An 11,394-nucleotide genomic window follows, 5' to 3' on the forward strand; every position below is an offset into this window, starting at 1 on the left:
TTGTAAACCATCTTCTCCTTGAACTTGCCTTTTTGTATCACTGTTATTTCTGCGGTAGACTATGTGCGTTGATCTATGATGTTTGATTGTTGCGAGCAGCTGTACTTTTTGTTTGGTTTTTTTATTTTGTAAATTCCACTGGCATGATGATTGATTATTATTGGCCACTCTGGGAATGACTGAATGAGTGAGTATTGGCTGCAAGTTGCCTGGTGCTACTCTGTGAGAAGAAAGGAAGAAGAGAAAGGTTGCTTAATCAGCCAGCTCAAGTCAAGTCTGAACACGTTAACTGCTAATTCACATCTTCTACTACGAATTGGGGCTCCAGGCCGTCATTGCCATCATCCTCTCCATCTTGGCCTGCTTCGGTGTTGCCATCTGTGCCAATGCCACGCGCCATCAGACCTTCACGCCCCTCAGCCGTAGCTGCTACATATTCAGCTTTCTTTCTACTTCCTCATTCACATAATGGCAATCTTTGGACTACTCTTGCTCTCCCAGATTTTTGTATGAACGTCTGATGTTCTGATGTGTACGAGGGAAGAATACACCTAATCCAATTTCTCTATAACCCTTATCTGCTTATGCACTTTCGAAAGGCTCGTTATCAGCGCCACTGTTGCTACTAAAAAGTGTTATACATCCATACAGAAATGGTGCCAGCTACTTCGCGCAGGTACGACGACCAAACCTCTCGACAAGCTCCTGCTCAATCTCCAGCCTCTTATTCAACAAAAACTTGTAGTTGTTCAGGAGCTCAGCGTCCCCCTGGCAATCCCCAAATGGAACAGCCAGCTTCATGCTGAGCGATGTTGTCTCCAATCGGCCTGAGTACAGGCGTGAGATGGGCACAAAATCACCTTGCTGCTTGCAAAGCCACCCATGGGCTGCTCTCAGAGCAGCACCTAGAGAGGCAGAGTCTGCAATACATAAGCATCACAATGCACAATCATGCAGAGTAGATGCATAGTGTTCAGCATTGTTCCTAAGATGATGCAATGTGGATAACAGGGCAAGAACAGATTGGTGTAATATTCATCCACATACCTGGTCTCTGAACAGTGTAAACTGGACAGCCGAAAATGGATGCCATGATCTTGAGAATGGCCTGGTTTGACGATGCGCCGCCGGTTGCTATAATCCGCTTCGGAGGCACCGGCAGGCCGCATCTCTCAGCATGGCCCTTCATTGAGAGGAACTGGCCTTCTATTACCGCACGAACCTGAATAGCTTTGTGTGAAAACTGTCCCAGGTGTTTGGCATGTTCAATTGTTTGACAACAGTGACGAGTTGTGAAGTACTCAAACCTCTGACGGAGGATCAAACTCATCTGTTTGATGTCGTGCAATCTCAACTGAAGATCCACTGGTTAAGGTGTCGACAATGTAACGGTGATACCCAACTAAGCATATAGTAATTAGCACATTGTGTGAGCTGTGACATTAAGACATGATGCAAAAGAATATGCAAGGCCGACAAGAAGAACCTGGGAGCGGTGGCAGGATCTCTTGTTCCTTGTAGTAAAAGCCCAGTTTTCCTCCTGCGAAAGAAGAAAAACAAAGAGACACAATAATACATGGGAAACCTATCTTTCTATTGTCAGTGCAAAGCATCTTTCCTGATGGAACTAATTTCTTATTTTTATGAGAAAGAAGAACTTGTAAATATCTGGTATCATTTTAAGGCTTTCAGCTTGTAAAAATCAGGAAAATTGAAGGAAAAAATTAGGAAAACAAAATTTTAGAAGAAAAACACAAATATCGTAGAAAAGTTACTGAGCATTCTACAAATTTAAAAAATGCATAACACTCGTAAATACTCTGGATTTTTTTTGTTTCAATATATTTAAAAGTTTTTCTTAATTTATCTTAGTATTAGCTGAGTTCTCCCAAAAAAAGGTATTGAAGATTTTTTGTGAGATTTCTCCGGCTCTCCTCTTCTCGAACTTTTCCTGATACTTTTTCCACACCATATGCTCATCAAAACTCAAATCTAGATAGTTTTGAGAACCAAGGGACCAAAAATACATGGTATAGAGTCAATAGACAAGGGATAAAAAATGGATTTTTGACTCTTGAAATACAATGAGTACCATTTAAGGGGTCTGTTTGCTCAAGGAAGTTGTTGAACACATCCCATGATTTCTCGGCATAACGATCACGAATATCTGGTAGGAAATAACTGAGTTAGCTAGGGGAAATAGTATAATAGAAGGCACTGAAAATGGTACCTTCTCGTGTTAGAGATCCATTTTTATAGCAAAGCATAACCATGTAGGTCTTGGGGTCAACTGGATTAGGAAGGATGTTTCCATCAAGGGATGGTTCAGGCATATCAGTTATCCCAAATACCTGAAGGATCATAAAGGTGTCACAATCACCGCCAAATGTTAATAGAAACAGAAAAGCGTTCCCGATTAGCCTTCTCATCTTTGCAAATCCTTTTACTAATTGTTCCACATCACAAGAAAAAATAGGTTTGATTCGTGTAATGGGCCAAATTCAGAACCACGTCCCAATATAGTATGTACAAGCTACACTACATGTTCGTATTATACCATTGCTCTTGAAAAATAGAAGAAAAATCAGGCATGGTGATAAATGATTACTGTATCACTTGTTCCAAGGCTGATTGCTAGATCACCAGGACTGCTCAAAGTTAATCCTGCATGACCATATATATCAGGGATGCCAAATATTATTGTAAATTTGCATTATGTACACAAGTTGTTTTTATGCTTTCTATTAGGAAATTCTTTGATATGAGGAAACAGATACATCATATGTTTGAAGACATTCATACACAGAAAGTTAGAAGAACTCTAAGTACCTGCAAGGCTATTGGGATTGTCCCCTGACCACTGAACGACCAGACAGTTTCTTGAAAATTGAAATCTGAGAAAACATGAAGTATCCAAGTCTATCATTCTGACAAGTTGGTCACACACATAATAAATAACTAAGAAGTTAATTTGGGGTACAATTCAATTTTCATATCGTTTACTTACGAAGGTAACTAACTAGTCTGCTACAACATTAGCCTCATTTCGAACACAATAATGCTACCAAACTGATAAGATATAGCAGTGAATAAAAAGATAGGTTGTGCATACAACTCAATTTTCCAGATTTTTACTTATTATGAGACCGAAAAAATGGCAACCAAATCTAGACCAACGAATTTGGCATAGGCTACTACTACCTCTGAACAAAATAAGGAGCTACAGTTCCAGCTATTTCATGCGCTGGTACTAGCTTCCCAATCTTCACCTCTAAATCTGGAGCTGTAGCCTGTAAGCTTGGAATGCATCAGAAAGCAATCGGACAAAAAATCAAGCAAAACTGAATGTCGTTGCTACCCGATCCTGCAAACTGCAGCTGCAATGCAAAGCTCTGAACATTTCAAGAAACCAAACCTCAAGGGCATCTTCGCGCAGCTGGCGCGTCTGGATGTCCATCAAGTTCATCCCCGCGCCGTCGGTCTGGTCGATGCAGGCGTAGCCGCCGATGAGCAGCGACGCCATGAACGAGCTGACAAGCGAGATCCTCTCGGTGCCGTCGTAGACGCGCCGCCTGGTCTGGAACATCTTCCTTATCTGCGGGCCGGTGCACCTCTCGTGCGCCCGGCACCCCGTCATGGCGGCCAGCGCCAGCGCGCCTCCCAGGGCGTCCTCGACCTCCCGGCACTGCGCCGTGGTGCTGCCGTCCATCCACACGGGCGACTCCGGCGCGGCGAGCGCGGCCGCGAGCTGCGGCGCCAGGCCCTCGGCCGGGTCCAGGGAGGCGAGCACCGCGCCGGCGCCGTGCGCCCAGTAGACGCTGCCGTGCTGCTGCGCGCTGCCGGAGACGGCGGCCACGCGGCCGTAGTCCACCTTGGGCTTCAGTTTGTGGAGGAGCAGGTCCAGGGCCTCGGCCCACATCAGCGGCGGCGACACGATGCGGCCCGGCTCGGCCGGGTCCCGGCGGACGCCGCCCTCGGTGCCGTAGTGCGGCAGCTCGGAGTCGAAGTGGACGGCGTCGTGGGCGACGATTGCGAGGCCGGCGTCCAGCACCGTGGCTTTGAGCGACCTGCGGAACTCAGCAAAGACCGTGCCTGATTGATCAGGAAATTCGGGACGGAAGATGATAAGTTGGAGCCATGGAATGGTGTTCTTACTGTGTGGAGCAATCAAACCCGAGGAAAAAGGAGCCGTTCGGGAGGAGGACGGAGCAGCGATCGCCGCCATCAGCCATGATGAGGAGCAGAGAAAAGCTCCGTGGTGTGTTTGTGGGCATAAAAAAAAGTTGTGAAATAGTTGCTTTCATTGAGAGTTGAACTCAAGACCTCCCGCTTACTAAACGGGTGCTCTAACCAACTGAGCTATGAAAGCTGCTTGCACTGTATTCTTTTAGAACTTATGTATAACATGTTATTAAGATAAATGAACAATACGGAGTAATTTATTTATTCGCAAAGAAAGTGTTACATGTTTGAGTGAGTGATTGAAACGTTGAATTAGTTATTCGTGCATGAATTTAGTGCCAGCCTGACTAGATTCATGACAAGAGTTCACAAAGCATGCCAGTGGTGGGAACAAAATTGTTACACAGACTCAATCCCAAAGATCAACATTTCTGGTCTTGGGAAAAGAAGAGAATAAGATACAGGAATATCAGAACATGTATGCGCCGAGGAGTGGCTAGGGTAGTTTTCAGGCCACAATGATCTCTGAAGAAATGGTATTCCTTTGTTACAGCTCCTGATTTTCAGTTTTTTCATGGATGAACTGAATCTACAACAAATGTTTCAAGCAAAACAATACTGAGACACGGAAGAAAAATTAGTAAACAAACACCAGCGGGGATAACATGAAATGGCCTTCCGCAAGGATCCTTCCAGTATCCTTCCCCCGGCACGTGCGAGTACGCCACTCATGACTGCTTAACTGCGTGAGAACCGCGGGAATCCCCATGAGAATTCCACTGGAGCAGCATCCATACAATCGATGTCCCTGAATGCAAAGGAATGAGTACTAAGTTGATCAGGAATGAGTTACAAACCACCAGAAGCTACATATGCATCATTATCTATTACCGATCAGGTTGGATTACCAATTATAAGCCTAGCAAACTTTAGATGCCCCTTTTGGAGAGCTGTACAATGACTCAAAATACATATATATAAAAAACTAGCTCCTGAAAGGCTGGACTTGTTGCATTATTTCATAACGCTATACTGAATGAATATTTACGATGGCGCCAGGGTTAACAACCTAAATGTAGCAAAACAAGTGCAGTGGTAGCTAGTACTCAAAGAAAATCACGTTACTGAAGAACTAGTTATGTGACAAGGGTGAAAGTGAAATTAATGGCACACCGAGATTCAAGCTCTGGGACAGTACCTGCAAAGAAGCCGACTGTACTGAGATTTGCCACAGCCATGGTATGGTATATCAAGTACTCAGTGAGAAAGTGGCCGAGGGCGTAGATGAATGACAGGAAGGTGGCTATGTACAGAGGCCTGTTGTCGAGGTTTAGCGCACACAGAAAACACAGCGTGCAGGTCAGAAGTGTCCAGACCCCGAAAGTGCGACCATGTATCTCAGACACTGCATGTAAAAGAAAGAACAGTGATTTTCATATTAGATCCGCAGAGAAAACATTGGTCATAGTAGGATTAAGATATTATCTGAAATGAACAACTAACTCTTGACAACAAATCCGCATAGAAAACATTGGTCATAGTAGGATTAAAATATTATCTGAAATGAACAACTAACTCTTGACAACAAATGACAGGAGATAGCAACGTATTAGTACGAGGGCTGCGGTAAAGCGACCAAAAAGTTATTATAGGAGTACTGGCTGTTATTGGTTCATAATGCTACTCCCTTCCGTTTAGATAACAGGCATGCACATAGTTTAAGAAAAACTTGTCAACAAAATAGAAATTATACCATTAAAAACTTCTTTTGATTATGAATCCAATGATATTATATCTTTTACAGCATATATCTTATATATTGTTGACGAAATTGGTGGTCAAAGTTTCTTTAAATTACGTGCATGCCAGTTAAACCGGACAGGAGGAAGTAATTATAATGCTTCAGGTACGACTTTTCAGCAATTTCCTATGAATGTTCCTGATCTGCATCGTCATGAAGATGACTTCTCTTCAGGATACATCAACAAAGACGCAGTCCATATGATTATATTTTTTAGCCTGGTCATCTGCATGACATCAGTCAGTCCCCTAAACTCTGTTATTGTACTAGTCTCTCCAAATCGTTCCTAGTCAAGCACAGATGTAGATCCTACAAAGCCAGACTCCAGCATTTGGGTCACTACTAAGACCCAAGTTCTCTACTTGAATCGCCAATTCCCGAAAAATGGAGCGCCAAACAGATAAAACTCCACACAACAATAACTGATCCATCACCTCAGAGACAGGGAGAGGAGGAGGAAAAGGAGGGCACGCACTATCAGCCTGGGAGAAGACGGCGACGCGGAGCGCCCAGATGTTGAAGAAGCCGAACCAGACGGAGGCGAGGCGGAGGGAGCCGACCAGCATCAGCCACCACCCGAGCGCCGGCACGCCCTTCCTCTCCGCCATGCTCTCTCCAAATCCTCCTGCGCCGCGTGCGTGATCTCCCTTCTCCTCTCTCTCTCTCCGGGCGTGAAGACTGAAGAGTCAACTGGTCATGTTATCGTTTTCTTCGAGGCGCAGCGTATCCACAAAGGACATTACGGCCCATGTTAGCCTTATTTACTCGTGAGTGCAGGCCTGTTAAAGCCTAATTGCTCAGGATGAAAATGGGCCGACCCGGCCCTGGCCCTGGCCCATGGCCTCAAGGCCAATTTTCGGGGCTATGGGTCGACCCATTCCAAGAAAACTGGCGCATTGGATATCCCAGGGCCGACCCAAATTCCGATGATAGATATAAGCACTGTACGAATGTTATAACTACAGAAAAAGATAATCTTTTCAGTTGTGTTTCAAACAGCGATGACATCACATCAAGGTTGCACATACGTCAAAAAGAAAAGTCTGTGTACCTAAGACCATCTCTACCAGCGTCCCCCAAATAAGCGGCGGCATGTGCGTCGGTATTCTCGTACATGAGGAACATCAGCACAGCATCCTACAATTGAGAAACGGGTTCCCACACTAGCGTCCTCTAAACCGGCGCAACCAAATCTTTTGTTTTCCTTTTACAATATTTTGAAATAATATTTTAAGCACATAAAATTATTCATACAATAATTTAACATAGTTTAACACAAATAAAAAGAAAATTATTCGTATAATAATTCAAATTAATGGTGACTCCTCTCCTCGCCCACAAATGCGCAGCCATTCTGAAGTTGAATATAAACACATGCATCTCGAATTTCTTGGTGCATGTGAAGGAAAACGGCAAATTGTTGGGGTACATGCTCTGCTTCAGCGAGAGGCCCTGATAATCAAATGGTTGATTATCATGCACATGTTCGGCGCGCTCGCTCTCAATGATCATGTTGCACATGTGTTCATCACCTCCCACATCTGAGACTCGTACCAAGTGAGAGCAGAGTACCTGACGACGGCGAAACGATGCCGAAGCACTCCCAAAAGCACGCTGAACATCCTTGTGAGTTGCACGACCAGGAAGGACTAGCGAACACGGAGGAGGCTCGTCAGAATCTACTGCTGCTGCCGCCGCCGGACAGCGGTAGTGCTCTCCTCCTCCATGAATAGCTGCACCAACATCTCGTCGTCGATGTCCATCGCGGCAATCCAACAAACACATTGCGAGCGAGGCGGTTGGGCGACAGTGGCGGCGACCTCTATTCCGACCGAAAGAGCGGTGGCCGGTAGAGGGAGTGGCAGCGGTGTCGATGGCCGACGGTTTATGGACAGGTAGGGTGGAAGGCAAGCACAAGAGACGCGAGGATGACGGCGATGGGTGGGAGTCGGATCGAGCATGGGTGGGAGGAGAGGAGGGGGAAACCGGTGTGTCTGGAGGGCCCGCATGTGCTTTCCTACGTGGACGAGGGTGCCAGCGCGCCTAATTCACACCCTTTGCGAAAGGGTCCGCACAAGGTTACGAACACTTCTGCTGGGCTCGAACCCGCGCTGGCACTTTTTGGGGTGCACCGGTGTAAGCCCAAAAACAACACCGACCCTCAAATCGCTATCGGGGCCACCGGTGGAGATATTCTAAGAATATAAAATATTCAATGTTTACAAGGGACTAATGAGCCAGCCCAAATAACATCTGCACATGATTACAAGCAACAAGTACCTCCATAGTAGAAAAATTAGAGCAAAATTACAAGCAGCTATTTGCAAACATCATTAATTTAAATGATCTAACATATCAGGACTTTCATGACTTCGTTTTCTAATCTCTCTCCCCACCTTTCTGAATGTCCTCCTCGTCTGCAATTACGAAAAAAAAACCAGAACATGGCTATCATAGCTCATTGTAATGAGTAAATATTCAAAGAGAAATTGAAACGAGAACAGGAAGAGTGATATGGTTAAAAAACACAAACAAATGTAGAAAACTCTGACAGAACAGCAGCACAGTGTACTTTATCTCTTTATTAGATTTCTTCTCATGCTCATATTACAATGAACAAATATTACATCTGCTCGCCAATGAACGCATACAAGTAGAACATATCACTACCGAGACCAAGTTTCAGTTAGACATGGACACTTCTGACAATTCTTTTTTCTCCGCTTTCTCCTGTCCATAATGACCAGTATCAGAAGTGGATTTCTGTACATAGTGTGCCGTATTGTACCTGGATGTTTTCAAATTGTGATAGAACAAAAGCCCTATGGCAAAACCAAAGCCACCAATTAAAAAGTCTACTGCATTCCTGTAAAGATAGATCAGTTAGAAATGATCGGGACAAAATAATGTAATTTAAGCAAGTTGAAAAACGGTAGGGGGACTAGGGTTTCGTTCATCTCTCAACAGATCCAAGTAAAATTACGAATCTCAGCAAAATCTTAAAATTAACATGGAGAAGAGAATAAAATAAATAAATGACACCAAGGTGAAAATGACAGAAATTATAAAGCTTCCCTCTGTCCTTTTTTGCTTATGTAACTTTTTCAAATAGTTGTGGCTACGAAAGTTTTCCTTCCTAATTTCCTAGGTGTTAACCCCAGGCCATACAATAAAACACCCAACTCAAATTTGATAGAAAAGAAGGATGATGTAAGTACCAGGGGTCCGTAAAGTCTTCCTTCACAAAGTCATACTCGCTACTGTTGAAATAATTCCGCTGCAAATCAAAGTTGAAAAAGATTATCGAAATTATTTCACCAAATTGTAAGAAAGAGTACACAAAAGTATACTAAAATACATTTAATTATGAATCCAACAACGCTGATTTGGTATTCCAATATTATTTTCCAAATATTTGACTTTCTTTTCCTCTGGCTAGAAAAGAAAGATGTTTCAGTTCGCCAGATTGTCTCTTTGCCTGCTCATGGATTCAGCAGACAGTTCAAAAGGTTGGTCAAAGGTAGTCACGTTTGACTTTTCCAAAACTAGTACACCTTGCATCAAGGAACAGAGGGTAACAATTACACAGAGCCTAAAGGACTTACGAGCAACTAGTAGTCAACTAATGCAGGCTTACAAGGTGCTAGAATTCTTGTGGTCCCAAACATGAAAGCATCAGATTTTATATTTATATATGCCGAACGATGCTCTTCCTGATCAAACAAAATCTATGCCACACTACCTGGACCCAGAACAATTCGCCCAAATTGCTGGTCTCAGACCTCATAATGGATTCATTGTTATGCAGGGCCGGCTTTCGCATAGTAAGCTGTTATGGTCCAGTAAGATAAAACATGTCGAATCTTTTACTCGCAAAGCGTGATGATGCCTCATATGATTCGACCTAATTTAATCCTCTAATCGACTAACCCTAACACGGTGACTCGGCCACAGCGGTGGGATAAGACATCCACGTTGATTACGAAAGGTGCATACTTTCGATGTGATCGTGGATGCAGGGTTGCGGCGGCCAACGTTCCCGAAGAAGCGAGGGGCCGGCGCCGACTGCCGGAAAGCGAGACGAATAGCAGATCGGAGCATCGCCATGGCCCGAATTGTCTCGCGCGCTCCAATTGGGGACGAAACCGACGAGGACTGGAGGAAGATGCGGCGGCGACGCCAACTGGGGATCTACAGTCGCGACGGCCTCCGGCCCCTGAATCTCACGTCGCTGCGGCGGCGATGCGCTCCAGCGCTTTCCGTGTCGCTAAATTTAGTTGCGGCCTAACAACCTATAGCCTATATGGGCTGAATTTACGATTGAGGCCCGAATCACCAAGTCCGGGTCAAGGCAAGCACACGGGGAAATCCAATTCGGCTCACAGGTCATACGAGCATATTTTAAGATATTATACTGGCATATTAAAAAATTCTAAATTAAAATTTGGCATGTATATTTTTTCATGGAAAATTCTAAGGAGAGGGGCCGCACGGTCCTCCCTTGCGTGCGGCGCGAGGCGAGCCATTCGATCAAAATCTCTTTTCTCTCCCCTTATCAACCTGCTTATACCTTATCCCCTCACCGAATCCCTCTCCGCACCACCACACAATCTCCATTCCTCTCGCTTGTCGAGTTCCAGATCGCCTCGAGGCCGCGTCAGCCACCATCAGGTGGGGTCGCCATAGGGAGCATCACGGCGCCTGGGGTTTGAGGCCGCCGCGGAAGAGCAACTACACGCCATGAGAGCATCTCTATTAGTACCTGTAAAAGTAGGAAAACTGAAAAAATAACCGCCGATTTAGGGGTTCGGTTTAGAAATGGGAGCAGATCAGTAACTGATAACACGTCCGGCATGGAAAAAATTTACAGGCTGCGCCCGATAACCCAACTCTGCATGTAGTTGTAGGGGTTCAGCCGCCGAACCGAACGAGAATCCATATCTAGGGCGCGCGGAAGTTTCACCCCGTCCCAACTGCTCACCCTCTTCCCACTTCCGCGTGGCGCCACTCCTCCTCTGCCATCGCCGTCGTTCGATTCGGCCGAATCCGGCGAAGCGGAGCTCCCGCGTGTTGCCCCGCACCACGCTCGCGGCTCCTCCGGCACCTCCAAGGTCCGCCCCCTACCACGCCAGCCGAATCGAAGATCAACTCTGCCGCGGAGTTTGCTGACGTTGATCTCTCGGATTGTATTAAATGGGATACTATCTAGATGACATTTATCTAGATTGGACTGTGAAGTCCGTCAAGGATCCCAAGATAAAATAGAAGCTGAATTTCCCAAGGCTCAAGAAGTAGCCCGCAAAGACATTAAGAGGGCATCTGGTGTTCTGCAAGCTAGGTTTGCTATTGTTCGAGAGCATTCTCGGTTTTGGGACAAAAAACCCTTGTCAACATCATGACTTGTTGTGTCA

General features: G+C 45.2%; 3 protein-coding genes and 1 non-coding gene across 5 annotated transcripts; all 4 read right to left on the reverse strand.

The window, feature by feature from the left end:
- Window positions 1–477: 477 nt before the first annotated feature.
- On the reverse strand, window positions 478–4,264 carry LOC124677320 (xylulose kinase 2-like). Of its 2 annotated transcripts, XM_047213320.1 has the most exons (12): window positions 4,156–4,264; window positions 3,416–4,067; window positions 3,202–3,290; window positions 2,830–2,894; window positions 2,609–2,664; window positions 2,231–2,351; window positions 2,093–2,167; window positions 1,487–1,540; window positions 1,308–1,402; window positions 1,048–1,222; window positions 662–920; window positions 478–573 (listed from the first exon to the last, which is right to left on the reverse strand). In XM_047213320.1, exons 1-11 carry the CDS (start codon window positions 4,230–4,232, stop codon window positions 664–666), a joined length of 1,716 nt encoding a protein of 571 aa, XP_047069276.1. In that variant the 5' UTR covers window positions 4,233–4,264; the 3' UTR covers window positions 478–573; window positions 662–663. The 2 variants fall into 2 exon arrangements, with proteins under 2 accessions (XP_047069276.1, XP_047069275.1); XM_047213319.1 differs by having other exon boundaries at window positions 478–920.
- A 31-nt stretch (window positions 4,265–4,295) lies between these two features.
- On the reverse strand, window positions 4,296–4,369 carry TRNAT-AGU. The gene has a single exon. It is a non-coding gene; the product is annotated as a tRNA-Thr (tRNA).
- Window positions 4,370–4,641: 272 nt separating this feature from the next.
- On the reverse strand, window positions 4,642–6,671 carry LOC124675683 (ergosterol biosynthetic protein 28-like). Its single transcript, XM_047211758.1, has 3 exons — window positions 6,459–6,671; window positions 5,381–5,587; window positions 4,642–4,990 (listed from the first exon to the last, which is right to left on the reverse strand). Exons 1-3 carry the CDS (start codon window positions 6,589–6,591, stop codon window positions 4,911–4,913), a joined length of 420 nt encoding a protein of 139 aa, XP_047067714.1. The 5' UTR covers window positions 6,592–6,671; the 3' UTR covers window positions 4,642–4,910.
- A 1,986-nt stretch (window positions 6,672–8,657) lies between these two features.
- Window positions 8,658–10,219, reverse strand: LOC124671759. The gene is made up of 3 exons (XM_047208093.1): window positions 9,980–10,219; window positions 9,202–9,260; window positions 8,658–8,849 (listed from the first exon to the last, which is right to left on the reverse strand). The coding sequence occupies exons 1-3, from the start codon at window positions 10,088–10,090 to the stop codon at window positions 8,666–8,668; spliced, it is 354 nt and encodes a 117-aa protein (XP_047064049.1). The 5' UTR covers window positions 10,091–10,219; the 3' UTR covers window positions 8,658–8,665.
- Window positions 10,220–11,394: the final 1,175 nt, after the last annotated feature.

The sequence above is a fragment of the Lolium rigidum genome, chromosome 7 (assembly GCF_022539505.1).
Source record: "Lolium rigidum isolate FL_2022 chromosome 7, APGP_CSIRO_Lrig_0.1, whole genome shotgun sequence".
Lineage (NCBI taxonomy): Eukaryota > Viridiplantae > Streptophyta > Magnoliopsida > Poales > Poaceae > Lolium > Lolium rigidum.

Excerpts from the sequence above, each read along its gene's own strand:
- LOC124677320 (XM_047213320.1), bottom strand. The coding sequence starts at position 4,232 with ATGGCTGATGGCGGCGATCGCTGCTCCGTCCTCCTCCCGAACGGCTCC. Across the intron at positions 1,223-1,307 it reads AGTTTGATCCTCCGTCAGAG|GTTCGTGCGGTAATAGAAGG; the intron begins GTTTGAGTACTT and ends AAAGCTATTCAG. Across the intron at positions 921-1,047 it reads TTACACTGTTCAGAGACCAG|ACTCTGCCTCTCTAGGTGCT; the intron begins GTATGTGGATGA and ends TATGTATTGCAG.
- LOC124675683 (XM_047211758.1), bottom strand. The coding sequence starts at position 6,591 with ATGGCGGAGAGGAAGGGCGTGCCGGCGCTCGGGTGGTGGCTGATGCTG. Across the intron at positions 5,588-6,458 it reads CGTCTTCTCCCAGGCTGATA|TGTCTGAGATACATGGTCGC; the intron begins GTGCGTGCCCTC and ends TTTTACATGCAG. Across the intron at positions 4,991-5,380 it reads TACAGTCGGCTTCTTTGCAG|GGACATCGATTGTATGGATG; the intron begins GTACTGTCCCAG and ends CTTTGCATTCAG.
- LOC124671759 (XM_047208093.1), bottom strand. The coding sequence starts at position 10,090 with ATGGCGATGCTCCGATCTGCTATTCGTCTCGCTTTCCGGCAGTCGGCG. Across the intron at positions 9,261-9,979 it reads CATCCACGATCACATCGAAA|CGGAATTATTTCAACAGTAG; the intron begins GTATGCACCTTT and ends TTTGATTTGCAG. Across the intron at positions 8,850-9,201 it reads GAAGACTTTACGGACCCCTG|GAATGCAGTAGACTTTTTAA; the intron begins GTACTTACATCA and ends CTATCTTTACAG.